Source organism: Chelonoidis abingdonii, chromosome 1, assembly GCF_003597395.2.
Source record: "Chelonoidis abingdonii isolate Lonesome George chromosome 1, CheloAbing_2.0, whole genome shotgun sequence".
NCBI lineage: Eukaryota > Metazoa > Chordata > Testudines > Testudinidae > Chelonoidis > Chelonoidis abingdonii.
In genome coordinates this window covers 124,912,549-124,929,844 of record NC_133769.1, presented here as the reverse complement: position 1 = coordinate 124,929,844, position 17,296 = coordinate 124,912,549, and the positions used below count along the sequence as shown (strand labels likewise).

The 17,296-nt window shown below is 43.4% G+C and overlaps 1 protein-coding gene across 1 annotated transcript in view; it reads right to left on the bottom strand.

Annotated features, from left to right (window-relative positions):
- Nucleotides 1-16,385, bottom strand: part of SLCO1C1 (solute carrier organic anion transporter family member 1C1) — a 66,544-nt gene extending 50,159 nt beyond the window's left edge. The window contains exons 1-5 of the mRNA XM_032796059.2: nucleotides 16,232-16,385; nucleotides 9,339-9,489; nucleotides 3,948-4,089; nucleotides 2,236-2,368; nucleotides 1,437-1,558 (exon numbers count right to left, since the gene is read on the bottom strand). Of these exons, the coding sequence (XP_032651950.1) occupies nucleotides 1,437-1,558; nucleotides 2,236-2,368; nucleotides 3,948-4,089; nucleotides 9,339-9,467 (526 nt within the window). The 5' untranslated portion in view covers nucleotides 9,468-9,489; nucleotides 16,232-16,385. The remainder of the gene's footprint in view (nucleotides 1-1,436; nucleotides 1,559-2,235; nucleotides 2,369-3,947; nucleotides 4,090-9,338; nucleotides 9,490-16,231) is intronic.
- Between the last annotated feature and the right edge of the window lie 911 nt (nucleotides 16,386-17,296).

The following is a 17,296-nucleotide window of genomic DNA, read 5'->3' as shown; positions in this document are numbered from 1 at the left end:
GCAGGAACAGCAGCAGCAGTAGCAGCAGCAGTAGGAGCGGCAGCAGCGAGGGCCCAGCGCCCAGCAGGAACAGCAGCAGCAGCAGCAGCAGCCCTCTCCCTCCTTCCTCTACAGCGGAGCGGTCGAAGGGAGAGGAGCTACTCCTGGCCCCAGGAGAAGCAGGGGATTCTGTTCCCTAAGTGACCAGAGCAGGGGCTGCACTAGAGTAATCAGGAACCTGCTAGAACCAATTAAGGCAGACAGACTGATTAGACCACCTGCAGCCAATCAAAGCAGGCTAATCAGGGCACCTCGGTTTAAAAAGGAGCTCACTCCAATCAGGGAGCGGGGAGCCAGAGGCACAAGGAGCTAAGAGTGAGAGGATGTGCTGCTGGAGGACTAAGGAGTACACGCATTATCAGACACCAGGAGGAAGGTCCTGTGGTGAGGATAAAGAAAGTGTTTGGAGGAGGCCATGGGGAAGTAGCCCAGGGAGTTGTAGCTGTCATGCAGCTGTTACAGGAGGCACTATAGACAGCTGTGATCCACAGGACCCTGAGCTGGAACCTGGAGTAGAGGGCGGGCCTGGGTTCCCCCAAACCTCCCAACTCCTGATCAGACACAGGAGAAGCTGACCCAGACTGTGGGGAAGATCACTGAGGTGAGCAAATCTGCCAAATAAACGCAGGATCCACCAAAGTAGAGGAGGAACTTTGTCACACTTTACATAGTTGCTTGAGATATATCTTGTTTTTTATATTATATATATAAATTTTAAATATAATATATATAAAAAACACACAAACTATGTTAAAAGAGCATTATTAAGGTCACAAAGTCAGTGCTCAAAACTTAAGAAATGCCAGAATTAAGGTTGCTTATGCAACCTTACTTTGGCCCCTTAGAGCGTGTTTCATTATGATACAGTCTTGAATTACATGATCACATGCTATTTATTTTTTTATATAGGGCCTCTGCCTCATTGGGAGCACAGGATGGATGGTGTTCACTTAAGGAGCAGCTATTTAATATTGTTTTCTCTCTGTTGTTCAATGTGTGGCAAGATGAAGCTATTTTGGGGATGAATCAGGATTGTGCAATGAAGGAGACTGTTGTCTGTGGCACCCCCCTGCTTCACTTGTTGCAGAAGCAAAAAGGTGCATAGTGAATGAGGCAGGGGATACACAGTGAGAGAAGAGAGAGAGTCCTATTGTTACAGCAGTTGAATGCTGCCCTGGGGAACTGGATTCCATCCCTGCCTCTGCCACAGAGTTTGCAATGTATATGTGATGCTGGGCAAGTTACTAAACCAGAATTTCAGCCCAAATAGTTAAACTTTGGCAACAGAAAACAGGGTCTTATAATGTGATGTATTGGGCAACCTTCATAATAGCCAGTACTACCAGGCCCACCTACATACATACACAATATTTTTTTAAAAAATGGAATATTCTTACCTGCATTTATTTTGGCTTGAGACCTTTCTAAGACTGAGAGTGGTATTTGGTTTTTATCCTGTAGACATGGGGAGATGCTGACAGTAGAATTGGTGGAGGAAGAAAATATCTCATACCTATAGCTGTATAAAAATCGACATCTTTATTCTTCCCCCCGTTACAATATATTACAACAAAAAATTTCATTGCATCCTCACTGAAGAAATGCATGTACCAAAGCACTTAAATGAAGTCTCAGGTGCATCTGATTAAGGTGATTCCAACAAGCTGCATGGATTACAGGTTATATGTAACATGGTTGAGAGGGGTTAGATAAGTAAATGTATGTTGTAAGAATATTGTACTGTATGAAGTGTGCATGTGACCACATCCCAGAAGACCACCTGGTATTCTGAGTCCCAAATCTGGTCTAGTGTAGAATACAAAAGAATGGGAGGGTCCTCTGGGTCCTACATAGTTCTTTCCTGCTCACTATTTTCTGTTTTTATTTGTCACTTTATCATAGATGGCTCCAATGGGCTTTAAATCATGCCCAGAAAGGGCTTACAAACATCAACTCATCAGAAATGAATTTCAAATTTGCATGGATATTAATGGAATATTTTTCTATTGTTTGCTCAATGATAGTAATAAAATCTATTTGTAATAAACAATAAATAATAGTAACCATATTACTCTCTGTTCCCATCAGCACTTCCACAATCAGTGTCTGTGGTTTAAATAGGTTCATGGGAAGTAAGTAAGTACTGTGCTAGCGCATTTCTTTTTGAACTGAATGAACAGATTGCTTTCCACTTACCGGCCCATAAAGAATTGGGGCATCGCAATTAGAAAGGTTCCAGCTGACATTATTAGGCAACCAACTCCAATTATCTTTGGCCTATGAAGTTTTGCTCCAAAGTAGCTTACAAGAATTATGATTAGGAGATTTCCTTTGAAAAAGACAGAAAGGTAACTTGGATTTACAACACATTCATAAGTGAACTATACGCTAAACCAGTCATTCCCAAATCGTGGCCTATCTAACACTTGTTGGGGGTCCACAGAAAGATGGCTGCTCACCTGGTCGTAGGTCTCCTCCTTGTTTCCAAATAGTTGTGCAAGTGTCCAGGATCAGTTAGGAAGAACATGGGCACCTGTAGAAGCAGCTGGAAATGAGGATCTAGGCAGATGGCAGCCACTAGACAGAGAGGTGGAATGCAAAGGGGATGGGGGAGGGAATGACGCAGCCACGTAATAGGACTTTGGGTACCTTAGCCAATATTATATTCCCAGGAGTGCTAAAATGCCACAAAACACTAAACTGAAGGAATTTTGACATAAGTCCAAAGGTTTGATGGTAACTTTACATGATGTCATGCAGGAGATCTCAGTGCAGCAGTACCCTTGATCCATTGACCAATGGAGGCAATATAGGATTTGAACTTTGTATTCTCACTGTTTACCAAGTCACAGAGCTGTCCTGGCTGGATTATACAGGAAGGGATCTTGCAGTGACAATGCCAGGGGAGAGAGGGCTGAACACTGCACAAGAAAGGTATTGTCTTTTGTCTACCGCTAACACCAGTGCCAAACCCTTTTAACACTGCTTCAGGGTAACCAATAACCTCCATAGTACATGTCTCTGGTTGGGCTTGCCTAAGGAAAGAATAATACATGGTCTGATGTATGCAAATCTCTTACCACAGCACTTAATTACAGAGGTGCCCCCCTGGAATTTTTCCCTATGTTACACACCATCAGTACCTGTGGAGCCAACCCTCTGTAGCTGCTGGCCCCAGGTTTCCACACCCTAAGTCTTTGCTAGGCTCAGCCTCTGCCTCCCAGCCTGGCTTGCCCAGGTAAAGCATCACACCCCCATCCCTGAGAGGGGGATAGGATGAGGCTGGGCAGGCTTCTTGCGGGAAGCCCTGATGTAGAACCTGCCTCACTATGCAGCAGCCGCAAGGTGGAACAGCACTGACCTCCCCCTGCCCAATGTGCTCACTCCGGTTTGGCCCCACAGCCCCTCCATCATGACAGAGGGAGTGCAGAACCAAACCTGAACTAGCAGTGAGGCAGCTGTTAGCGGTGATACTCCTCACCACTGCCAATAGTACAGTGCATACAACTGAGGGCACCACTGCTGAATTACATGGATAAATGAAATGTCTCCAGCTCAGACCATGATGTGGGTGAATCAGGCTCTGCCGCAACCCTGCATTGTGCTATCTAGGGGAGTAGTCTATACCTTGGCCATCACATTTCTCTCATGCTGGTTCAGAAAAACCGTGCTAACAAGAACCATCTCTAAAGCAGCAGTCACCACCACAGTTTCAATCATTACATGATCGGGGCCATGTTAAGCACAGTCTCATCATTGTCACACCAAATGTAAACATATATTAAAGGCCACATTTGCTCTTGCCAAATGGATCTCATTTAACTTCAATAGGTCTATGAGATTTGTACGCTCATTTGCCACAATGACATGTGGCATTAGTTTTGTCTGAAAATGAAAGCACCACATACCAATTTCAAAGCTGCCGTCAATAACACCAACCAAAGAAGAAGGGATATCGAATCTTCTTTCTATTTGGGTGATGGTACTTTTTAGATAACTTCCTGACAATGCTTTAGCGAAGTAAACAAAGGATAATGCGCCAAGAAATATCTGTGAGAGAAGTCGATGGTAATTAAGATCATACTATAACAAATATTTTTGTTGTATTAATTGAATTAAATGATTTTTTAAAAAATATATACTTTTATTATTAATTATTATTATAAGAGATTTTTCCTTGTGTTTGTGAAAGGTGCTGGATTGACAATCTTCTGTTTACCCACAGCTCATGGACAGCAGCAGTTCAAATTTCCTTCACTGTCCGACAACACTGCTATTATCTCTAGCAGGAGACAACAAAATGACAAAGCAAACTCTGTCTCTAGGGGTACGGGGATAATTCATCCTCCTGGAGAAGCAATTACTGTCAATTTTGATGGATTTTTTTTTCATATGGACACTTATTCACTAGGGAATAGACCAGGGCTGCCTGGGGGGGTGGGTAAGTGGGGCCCCTGGAGCAGGGTCCTTCACTTGCTCCAGGGGCCCTGGAAAACTCTCACGGGGCACGGGGCCCCAGAGCTTCTTCCACTCCAGGTCTTTGGCGGCGGGGGGTCCTTCCATCCCGGGCCGGAAGGACCCCCCGCCACCAAATTACCACTGAAGCGGGACCCGTCTCCGAAGTGCCGGGTCTTCGGCAGTAATTCGGCGGCAGGGGGACCCCGCTGCAGGTCTTTGTGGCACTTTGGTGGTGGGACCCTCCACCGCCGAATTGCTGCCAAAGCGGGGGGCCCCCCCACCGCCGAAGACGCCAGGCCCCCTGAATCCTCTGGGTGGCCCAGGAATAGACTGACAGTAGCAACCCATTTCATATAGGGGACCAGCCATCCAATAATTTTAAAACGCTTATCCTGAAAGTTGTTCTTACTGAAGTCACTGGGACCCAGGACAGGAGAATCTCCTACTGTGGATCAACTTGCAGAACAGGGGCTTTAAACAACCTAACCTGGACAGGATGTTAACCAATGAGCCTGAGACAAAAGGTGCTGCATCCCTTTATCAATCCCCAGAGCCATCCTCAAACCTTCATTTTAAAATGCTTCATATGAAAAATGTCCTTTGTAGGATGATCCTTCCCCCATCAAATCTCCTGTCATATAGTAACTTCAGTGTATATTTGTTTTTCTCTTATGTCTGCATGATGGGGTATATAAACCCCACACTGGGATAGAAGAGGATTAAGGAGCAGTTCTAGGCCCAAGTGGTCTCATCCCACTGCACCTCCAGAGCCTGCTCTATCAGGAGGAGGAGTTTAAAAGCAAGCCAGACAGCTCGGAAAGTGGAAAGGGATAGCAAGTGGTGACACTATTTGAGAGTGCCCAAGTAAGGGTACAGTGGGAGCTGTTGCTGCAGAGAAGGGGGGTCCACAAGCAACAGGTACCCAAGGCCGCAGAAGAGGACCAGATTAAAGATCCTTAAAGAGTAAACAACCCTGCACTCTAGCTTTTCTTGGATTGTTTGTGACAATATGACCATGCGCTGAGCTGAGAAAGTAAATGGTAGGAAGTGGTAGAGGGAGGTAACGTCAGAGAAAGCCTGGGTGTTTGGTATTACCGCCTCTCACAGAGCCCTGGGTCAGAGCCCTGCAGAGAGGGCAGGCCTGGGATCCCCTACCAACCGGTAACAAGGGTGACATAACTCTTCTGCCTCCTTGAGGTAAGAAAGATAAAGACATTGTAAGCCCTGAAGTAAGGTTGTGAGGTCTTCAGGGGCTCGGAGCTGAGCCGAGCCAGAAACTCTTTCTGGGCGATGTTGCACTTCTACACTTTGTTAGACAAAAGGGGTGGACTTCAATAGAGACCTGGGCAGAGGGATGAGTTACTACCTGCCAGAAGAGAGACCACCACTGTGCTGGAGTGACAACCGGGATGGGGACACTAAAGATGGCAGAGATTTATGACCTAGGGACCCAGCCATTACGTGGTACCATGAGTAAGGCCAGCCCTAACACAGACTAGATTTCTGTGTACTGTATCTGTTAAATGGAAACTCCCCACATCTCTTTTTGCACAGCTAGTTATTTTCAGTTGGATGCAACTCGCTCCAGAATAGAGTCAAACACTGTGTTCTTTCTAATGGAGGCCACACGTCGTTTTTTCACTCTCAGACAAAGGCTGTGCTGACTGCACGTATATGGCTTTTCTTTGTGTAGGAAAAAGCCCATAGCAATGATGCACATCACAATGTATAACACACACCAAGGGCCACACTCTCCCCCATGCTGTGCATTTATGACTATCCTGAGTGCAATTACACAAAACAGGGTAAATCAAGAGCTCCATAGGAACACTTCACTCCTAGTACATAATTTGGTCTATTGATTGTAGAATTGGTATTAAAGTTTAATGCAAACTTCCTCATTGCGCTTTCTAATTTCCCAGTGTCACACTTGCATTGCTTCCCAGCATGGGCTGCTACCTGCGGAAATCTCCCAAGTGCCTGCTATAATTTAAATAAAACTTTCCCCACTTTGTATGGTATGAACAGTATTTCCCACCAGGAGGGCTTTCAGAAAGTTTTCCAAGGAAAATAAGCATAACTGTCCTTTTCCTTTGTGTGCACGTTAATGACTTTGGATTTTATATGGTCATATAAAAACATGAATATTTTCAGGGGTAGATGATGTAATGAAAATAGGACTTTAAACCTCTTCGTTTTCAGACATATTTTGATGTCAGTTTTCTTAAATGTCTTGGATCTACCCAAAAGGGAACCTGACATCAGGAGGTAGCAAAAATGCTCCTGGATTACACTGGCAATGTGGAAATGCCCAGGATGTTCCATCCTTCTCCAGCTCACTTCCAAACATAGATAAAGTTGGGTGTTGACCTCACCATAAATCAGCAGGTGCTTTTTTTAGTAAGTAAACCTAAGTGCAAAGTTTGTGAAAGGCTGGCCGTTTATAAAACCAATTTGCCAAATCTCCTCATTATTCAGGTTTTCTAGAGGTTAACTGATCCAGCTTTCCAGGTCCGGAAGCATGATAGCCCCAAAATTTCCAAACAGGACTAATTGTTTGAGCTCTAATATTAATGTATTTTGGAGGCAATAAGCTGATTCCTGAGTGGCTGAACTGTGACTGAAGGTTTATTCAATGAGAGAATCAGATTATTGTGGAGCAAACAGAGGGGCAATGATCTTATTGCTGTTATAATGCAGGTTTAATTATTACCACTTGTTTTTAATTTCTAAGCAACAGTGGCTCAGTTTTCAGCCATCAGTGGATATCTGTGTGGTGGTACATAAGACCAATGGAAATATTCAGGAGTTTATGTTGTCAAAATTGTCATTTTATTCTGTACAAGATTACCAGAATCATTGTATCACAGAGCAGATTATCTGTTATAGGCTGTTATTTACAGTCCCCAATCTCATTGAAACCAATGGGACTCTTTCTATGGATATTGGCTCAGATTGTAACTGGAAACAATGCACTGCAACAATGGAAAACCAAAGGGAATAAAGAATGTGAAGGGGAGCAAGAATTAGGCAAAGCCAAAGATGTTCTGATTCAGATTGGGACCACATATACCTCAGTGAACTCAACTCACACCACAGCAGAAGCCAATCCCTGGAGTGCAGATTGCAAGAAGAGACCAGTTGCATGAAAAAGTAACTGATCTTCTACAGCCCACTTGTGCAGGGCTGGATTTCCAGAGGGAGTGCTCTTCCAGAATGGTATTGTAATGTGAATGTGTTGTGACATTATCACATTGCAATGCTACATCACAAGTCTGAGGCTGCTGAAGTTGAACTCACAAGAAAGTGCTCTTATTCAAGCACAGCAATTTTGGGTGGGCTCAGAGTTTGATGAGAACCAAAAAAAAACAAAAAAACAAACCACACACACATTACTGTTAGCTTTCAGGGCTCTCTCATTCATAGTACCACAAATCAAAATTCACGTTTGTTCAATCAGTCAAGTGTTCAAAATGTACGTAAAGTAGTAGGAATCATTTTTCAAATTCCAGAAACCTATGTTACCAAGGCTGCCAATTAAAAAAAAAAAAAAAAAGACATTTACTGACCCCACACACTGGTGCTATAAACAATTACTTTTCCAGAGGTTCTCAAACCAGGACCGCCTCTAGGCACCAACAAACCAAGCACGTGCTTGGGGCAGGACAATTTTTTTTTTTTGCTTGGGGCAGCAAAATACCTAGAGCCGGCCCTGTCTCAAGCTGTGGTCCATGGATCACCAATGGTCCACGAGCTTCATTCAGGTGGTCCGCGGATAGTTCCCTCTAAGGTGCGCGCCTGGGCAGCCGCATACGAGAGAATGCAGGGCCACCCACCTAATTAGGTGCCTGAACTCTGGAGAAGATGCACATGTAATGTGAGGTGGTGGCCTTGGAGGGAATAAGGGGTAGGTGGGAGGGGCCAGAGGGGTGAGAAGACGGGGTAGGGGGAATTTGGGATGTGCAGGGCTGCGGCGGCCAGAGAAAGAGGTGACTTTCCCCAGCTCCAGGGCTGCGGCTGGCAGGGAGAGATGGCTCTCCTTCCCAGCCCCAGCTCAGGTGCTGCTGTGGTGGGGGAAAGATCCACCCCGCTTCCCAGCCAGAGCTCAGGAGTTGTTGCAGTGGGGGAGAGCGGGAGAGACCCCCCCTTCCTTCCCAGCCCCAGCTCAGGTGCTGCTGTGGTGGGGGAAAGATCCACCCCGCTTCCCAGCCAGAGCTCAGGAGTTGTTGCAGTGGGGGAGAGCGGGAGAGACCCCCCCTTCCTTCCCAGCCCCAGCTCAGGGGCTGCCACAGCAGGGGAGAGAAGGCACATCCACCTGATTGGAAAGGCAATACTACCAATATTAAAATATTAGTTGTGCACTTTTATTTGTAGAACAAAAAAACATTCATGATTATTAAGGTTGTTTTTTTTTTTAATATAGCTCGTTTATCCAAAGCACTTTACAGTAGTTAGATAATGGTACAAATGACATTTGGGAAGATCATCAAGTGTTCTGCAAAAAAAACAAAAAGGTTGAGAACCAGTGTACTATTCTATTGTTAACTTCGGGAAATACCATGGGCTGGTAATTGTGGGTAAATATTGGCTGTTAATAGTGGCTACTGAACACACATTACACATGAGCCTGAACCATAGCCCCAGAGTTGAACATCCCCAAAAGTTAGGGCAATTTGAATCAGCTTCAGAACTTCATAAATTAGCTCCATCTATACCACTTTTACACTGAATGGAAAAAGGGTAATGTTCCAGTGAGAAATATACTGGGGGAAAACCACATCCAGCAACAAAACTTCAGCCATTCAATGGTCTGTGCTGTAAAATTCAGAGCTCTTCCTTACCTTTATACCTCCACAGCATGTTTGTTTCTCCTTGGAAGCGGAAGATTCAGATTTAGATGAAGACCTGTCAATTGGCAGGATTATGGTTTTTGAGAACAACTGAATGTTTTCTTTTGCTGAATTCTCCATGATAATATTCCCTGTTTCTAATCTAGAAGACACCAAGAACATTTTAAACAGGTAAATTAGGGGCTCAGCACATGACATTAAAAAACTGCTTTATAATTTTCTGTTTATAATCAAAATAGAAATGGGGAGTTAGAAGTTAACTTATGGAAATATGCAATCAGATTACCTATACAAGAAAGATAAAATTACTATTATATACAATAAACCAACTGTGTTTTCATTCCCTATCAGTGCTGCATAGATTTGATTTTGCTAGGCATTTGACCATGCATTGCCAGTTGAGTAAATATTGCTCTTTAACTTCACACAGGGATCATTAGGTTTATAGATAAGCTCATTGTTTTAAGTGCCACCAGATTTTCTCTACCTCCTTGATACCAGTCAACAAGCAACATGAAAAATAACATGGCTTTAATTTGCTATGATAAATTTAGCTCCTTTGCCAGTTCAGATGGGACCATAAGTCTCAATGATCTTGTCAACGATTACAGGAAAAAGCCTGAACCTGTGTCTTGACAGGTAAATAGAAGGAGGTAGATTAAAAATCAAATATCTTGTTTTCAAGTATTAGTATCTCCACAATTCTTAAACCATGCCTACATACCACTGTGCCTTGTTAATCATTTCAGTCCCTAAAGCAGTTTAGGAAATATTTTTAATCTCTTGTGCTGACCTTTAAGCAACTGTAGATTTCACAGAACAGAAAAGGTCGGCCAAAAATAGGGAAATGTTAAAGCTGCCACTCTTTTATAGAATCATAGAAATGTAGAGCTGGAAGGGATCTTGAGAAGTCATTGAGGCCAGCCCGCAGTGCTATGGCAGGATCAAGTACACCTAGACCATCCTTGGAGGTGTTCATCAAACCTCTTCTTAAACCTTCAATGATGGGGATTTCACAGCTTGCCTTGGAAGCCTATTCTGGTGCTTAACTATCTTTAGAGTTAGAAGTTTTTTCTTTATATCTAACCTAAATCTACCTTACTGCAGATTAAGCCCAGATTAAACCCTATCTTCAGGGGACACGGAGAACAATTGATCACTGTCTCTGTTTATGACAATCTCATTTATAACAGCCTTTAACATATTTGAAAATTATTCTGAGGTGCGACCTCAGTCTTCTTTTCTCAAGACTATACAAGACCAGTTTTTTAAACCTTTCATTATAGGCCAGGTTTTCAAAACCCTCTCTTTTTTGTTGCTCTCCTCTATCCACACCTTTCCTAAAGTGTAGTGCTTAGAACTGGACACAGTACGCCAGCTGAGGACTCACCTGTACCGGGTTGTTCAGGACAATTACCTCCCATGTCTTACGTATGATGCTTCTGTTGTAAGTACCCCCAGAATACTAGCCTTTTTCACAGCTGCATCATATTTTTGACTCATATTCAATTTGTGATCCACTATAATCTCTATACCTTTTCAGCAATATTATCACCAAGGCACTTATTCCCCATTTTGTAGCTGTGCATTTGATTTTTCCTTGCTAAGTGAAGTTCTTTGCACTTGCCTATATTGAACTTCATCTTCTTGAATTCAGACCAATTCTCCAATTAGTCAAGGTCATTTAATGCTCATCCTGTCTGCCAAAGTACTTGCAACCCCTCCCAGCTTCGTGTCATCTGCAAATTTTATAAGCATGCTCTGCACTCCATTATCCAAGTTGTTAATGAAAATATTGAATAGCGTCGGATCCAGAACTGACTCCACTAGCTATACCTTCCCAGTTTGACACCACTCTTTGAGTACAGTCTTTCAACCAGCTGTGCATTCACTTTATAGTAATTTCATCTGGCCCACATTTCCCTAGTTTGCTTATGAGAATGTCATGTGGGACTGTGCCAAAATCTTTACCAAAATCAAGATATATTAACATGTACTGCTCCACGCCCCCATCCACTAGGTTCGTGACCCTGTCAAAGAAGGAAATTTGGTTGGTTTAGCATGATTTTTTCTTGACAAGTCTATGCTGGCTATTCCTTATATAGATATAGAGACGTCGATCTAAGATATAGATTGTCACAACTTTCCAGGGCATCTGTGCAATAAGTGGTTGTGTCTCTGGAAACTTAGGTGCCAATTGGATGTAGCGTTAGTCCATATTTAACTAGATATACAACTTTATGCAAAGATTTGCTGAATGAATGGATGGAGCCCTTCACTCTGTCTGGAGCCTCAACCAAGCAGAAGGAGGCCATTAATGAGAAGTAATATACTTCCATTGAGAGCATTGCATCATGCCAGTGGAAATAAGAGCTGATGACCTGTGTTCACATGACAGGGTATTGAACTTTGTCACCCTGACCAAAACCTGAGTAGGGCTTGGAAAAGAAGTTTATTTTCTTGCCAGCACTCCTGTGTGTCAGACAGGAAAGCTGATTCTGTGATTAGGGCACTAGCCTGGGACTCTGGAAACTTGGGTTCAAATCCTGCTTTGCCACAAACTTACTGTGTGACTTTGGGCAAGTCAGTCCATGTCTACACATGGGCACTGTAGCTATGCCAACATAACCCCGTGGCATCGACACAGCCTACAGTGATGGAATGGGTTTCCTGTTGCTGTAGGAAATCCATCTTTCCCATCAATGGAGGCATTCTTCCATCAACCGACTTGCATCTACACTGGGGTTAGTTCGCCATATCTACGGCATTCATGGGGTGTGGATTTTTCATACCCCTGAGCACACTAGCTATGTCAGGTTAAGTGTGGACTTAAACTTCTCTGTGTAACAGGAATAATAGCACAACCCTAGCTCATATGGTGGTGTGAGGAGAAACATTATACAGCACGAGGTGCTCAAACACTGTGGTGATGGGGGCCACATAAGCACACATGATACATAGTACACCCAGGGTGTGCAAACTATGGCCCAGGGACTGCATCCAGCCCTTGAGCTCCCACCAGGAAGCAGGGTCCAGGGGTTTCCCTGCTCCCGCACTCCAGCCAGGGAGCGGGGTCTGGGGCTTGCCCCACTCCGTGCATGCTGTGTCTCAGCATGGCTCCTGGAAGCAGCAGCGTGTCCCCTATCAGGCTCCTACACATAGAGAGTGGCTCCAAACACTGTCCCTGCCCCTGCCCCTTTCCCTGCCCCAAGTACCGCCTCCACAGCTCCCATTGGCTGGCAACTACAGCCAATGGGAGCTGCCTGGCTGTGCCTCCTTATAGGAGTCAGAGGGGGGACATGCCACTGCTTCCAGGAGCTGCTTGAGGTAAGCATCCACCAGAGACTGATCCCCTCCCATGCTCCAACCCCCTACCCCAGCGCTGATCCCCCTCCCACCCTCCAAACCCCTTGGACCCAGCCCGGAGTACCCTCCTGCACTCCCAACCCCTCATCCCTAGTTCCACCCCAGAGTCTGCACCCCAACCCCCTGCCTCAGCCTGGAGCCCCCTCCCACATCCTGAACTCCTCATTTCTGGCTCCGCTCCAGAACCGCACCCACATCTGGAGCCCTCCCCCATCCCAACTGCATTCATGGCTCACCATACAATTTCCATACCCAGATGTGACCCTCAGGCCAAAAAGTTTGCCCACTCCTGTAGTACATGGTGTCAGAACTAAACAACCTTTGGAGCACATGAAACCTCCTGAGTCCCTCAGTCTGGAAGAGAACCTGGCAGAGAACTTCAGCACTACCACATTCTCCTGGAAGCAAGAGGGAATGTACAGAAATAAAAGAGGGTGAAGTCCTCCACACTGCTACCAGAGGCACAGAAGATCTACAACCTATATTCCAGAGGGACCATGAAGTGGACTGCATTCTGATAGAAAACAATCACTGAGAAATTTCAATAATACTCTGATCTCTTGGGATAGGCACATTTTCTAAGAACTTGCTCCCAGATGAGACGGCTGAGCGTTATCTTCTGAACATAGGTATTAAAGATAAGACATGTTCATTTTAAGAGTTAAGATATGGATTAATTAAAGAATAATTATCTATGGAAAAACTGAATATCACTGGCATCAGTGAGTACTGTTACAGGGCACCTATTGTACGGGAGTGAATGTATATACGAATGCCCAAATACTAAACTAATGGGTGCTTTAGCAATGGATGTAACAATAAGACACCAAATGCATTTTGCTTGTGAATTATCAAAAAAGCCATCAAACCATTAGGCTTTAATTTCAGTCTCTGGTAAGGAAAGGCCATGCCTGGAATAGCAGGGAAGGCCCATTAACTATATCACCTGGAGAAGCTTTCACAACACCTTCCCATGCTGTGTTTCACTCCAGCTGGTGCTATCCATGCCTCACTTTACAAGTATCACAATAATCCCACATTAAAAATAAAAGATAACAGTAGTGACACAAATTACTACCAGGAAGATGTTTATGTTGTCTTTTTCATTACTGTATAGTCCCTAACCCTTGAATAACAAGCTCTGACGGAGGCCTGATTACATGACTGTTTTGGATGACTATGACTCAGAACTTGGCACGCAGCAGTCTAGAGCTGCAAAACTACACCAAATTCTATTTTGTTGTACATTTCATTCCTGGTATTTTTACATTTACAAGTACAAAGCAAGGAATGTTAAGCATTATATTGAATAACTCCTTCCCCTAGAAATATATTGGGCCCTGATGTAACATTGAATTCAAGCCCTGTGTATTTTATATGGACATATATTTTGCAGGATATCTCCTATCCATCTGAGGGCAACATCCTGAACATCTTTCTCAGCTTTCCTCAGTACTTATTCAGGGAAAATTTCCAGTCAGTGGAAGCTTGTCTGAGTAAGTAATGAGGTAAAAATGGAGATGTATGTGTGTGCATATATACTCACCCCCTGGTACAAAGACTTTTTTTAAAACAGGCTATAAGGCAAGATCAACCCCTCATATCTTCATGCTACAAAAACATAACACTTTCCACTCTACAGCAGTAACAATTATTTGCGGTACAAATATTAAAATACATTTTTTGTTTTGAAACCAAAAAGACTATCTAAACCTTGAAATTAGGGCACTATGCAATCTAAAATATTAAGTCTTCAAAACAAATCACAGAACATTGTATGGCATGGGTTATTGAGCCATAAACTGATTTGGGATGATCTGATACAACACAGTTCTTTAATGGTAACTGACAGTGCTTAGATTTCTAGCAGAAGACACAAACAACAAGTTTCAACTGTGGAATCATTAAAACTACGCTACAGTATATCATAAAAACAGAGATAAACAGGTACACCTGCAAATTTATAAATAGTCATAGCTTTGTACAACCACACACTTGTAGAATTTTACTATTCTTTATGACAGAAAATAATCTAATATGTAAAATATAATCCCCTGACATTAAGACACACATTAAAATGGGTGAAATTACATTCTAACCTGCTCATTGATATTTCTTAGATAAACTTAGAATGCATGCATCAATTATCTCTGTATGGAACTTTCATTTTTTCAAGAGGATGTCTTATCTGGAATAACAGAATATAATCCATACTTAGTCTTACCTAGTTTACACTATCCCTACAATCTTCCAAAATACTGTTTGTATATTCTGTTACAGTTAAGGTATTTGGTCCCTGAGATATAGGCAGTAGATAGTGTTTTGCAAATATACATGACTAGTACAAGTGCTTCTGATGGTGGCCAGGTAGTGTTGATTTATCTTTCTCTGAGGCTGAATCATGATTCATAATCATAATTACTAATAACAGCGCCACTTGGAATTCATATGGCACTTTAGCATCTTTCAAATGGCATAAAGACATTAACTATTAACCACTGCCATTTCCTTGAATTTGGTTTATATTTAGCAGTTCTGAGTCATTTTGGGGTCATTTATGAGGGACTGAAAAAGAGTAGGAAATAGAAATCAACTAGCTATTGAAGTGGGCACCAAAAACTATATAGAGGTTCTACTGAGATAGATGGTGGGGGGGGGGTTGTTTTGTTTTTGTTGTGCTTTCATATATTTTACCACAGTTGAGGCAAATCAGGAACTGCACAAACCCAGGGCATTTTGCCTTAAATTTGCTGCCAGTGGGACAATTTACGTAAATAAAGCAGATGGGATGTGGCCCTCTCCGATGTTCAAAGGAAAACAAAAGACTTTAGATGAATAGATTGAAGTGAAAAAAACAACTCTTGCACTTTTAATTAATTATTTTGTGGTTGAAACAGCCTGCTGAGCTTGGCTTAGCAGCGGGGCAGCTGTGTATTAGACATACATGGATGACTGATATTCTGTTTAATGGATTTACTGGTCATGGTATCTAGCAATTTCGCTTCCTTCCCCATGAGGGAGGAGGTTAAAGCACTCACCCTCCTATTTTCACGTCTCCCTCCAGCCATCCAGGGTGCTGGAACCCTTTTTATAACGTCCTTTTTCCTGAAGAGCAGAGAAATAGCACCCCTGCTAACCAAATCATGACACTCTGCTCCCTCACCCTCCCAGCTGGTGGAGATATAGCGCTGCACCCTGCTGTATGATCTGAAAAAGTGCATGTGTGTATGTGTGGAGAGGGTTGAGCAGACCAGACAATTCCTCAACTACCTCTGAAGAGATACTCATTTCACCCTTCCAACCCCAGACCTCGAGAAACACTTTCCCTCTCACAGGATCCCTAAAGGTGCATCTAATTTGGCAATCAACTCCCTCTCATATTTATTACCATCCAACACAGAAGGGCATTAACTGGACTTGGGGGGGGTAGGGGGAGGGACTGTGCACTTAACAAAATGAGCCCACCAGCCTGTGCAAAATGGATCTCAAGAAAGAGGAGAATTAAAACCATATCTTACCTGGCAGTAGCAATTCCAAAGGATGGTGTCTACCAATCTACAGTAGGTGTGTACACACACACACACAGAGAGACAGCACCCAGCCTGGAAGTGGCAAAAGTTTGAGGGAAAACCTCCTCTTATAAGCTACTCAGCCTAGAGAAGGTAGATCTTACACTGGAGGTAGAGAGAGAGAGAGAGAAACATAGAGGGTAGGTGAACTGCTGTCTTTTGTTCTGCTTGAGGGATCTGTGTGTTTGTCTCCCCCGCCCCATCCCCCACCTTGTCATTTTTTCCCTTTCTTCCCTCCTATAGATTGCTTTGGCAGTGTGATTAGTGCAAAGACCATGGGTGCTGTGATCTCAAATCCTGGAAGAACAGTTAACTTCCTCCGCCCCTTTGGGATATTTTTCTTTGCAACTTGCTGAAGTTTGACACAAGCACATGATAATGCTTTTTAAAATAATAGTCCTGAGCTGCTTAATTGCCTGTTCCCAAGAAATAAAAGACTTAGGGGAGGGGGCGACTCAACAAAAGAGGAGAGAGTGGGGGCTGTAGGGAAGAAAGGGTACTCACAAAGCTTTCTCTTCCTACTCAGAGATTCTTTTACGTCAGCAGTTCTTGGTGGTGGTGGTGGTGATTTGCATCTGAAGCTTTGAGACCATAGTATTTTAAAATATGCCCTACTTCCCCAAAAGCCCCTGAAGCAGAATCCCCTCATACGTGTACAAGAAGGGAGGGATGCATTAAAGTGACAGAAACTAATTTCATACAAGCTCCCCCTTTCTTAGAACTTTGAGAGCTGGCAAGTGGCCTTTGCCAAAGGTAAGAAAACTTGTTCAACATGGGAGCTTCTGAAACCTTCCTCTCTGCTCCAGCCCTGTATTTTACTGAGCTCTAGGTTTTGCATGTTTAAATGGCTGCATGAATTCAGACAAATATGTTATTTTAAAGAGGGTGATTAGTTTCAAGTGCAACCACTGGGATTGAGAATGGTTATAAATCCAGCACGTTCCACTAACTTATGAGATTTAATTAGACGAACAGTGGAAGGTATTACTGTAAATTCTTCTTCCTTCCCCTCTG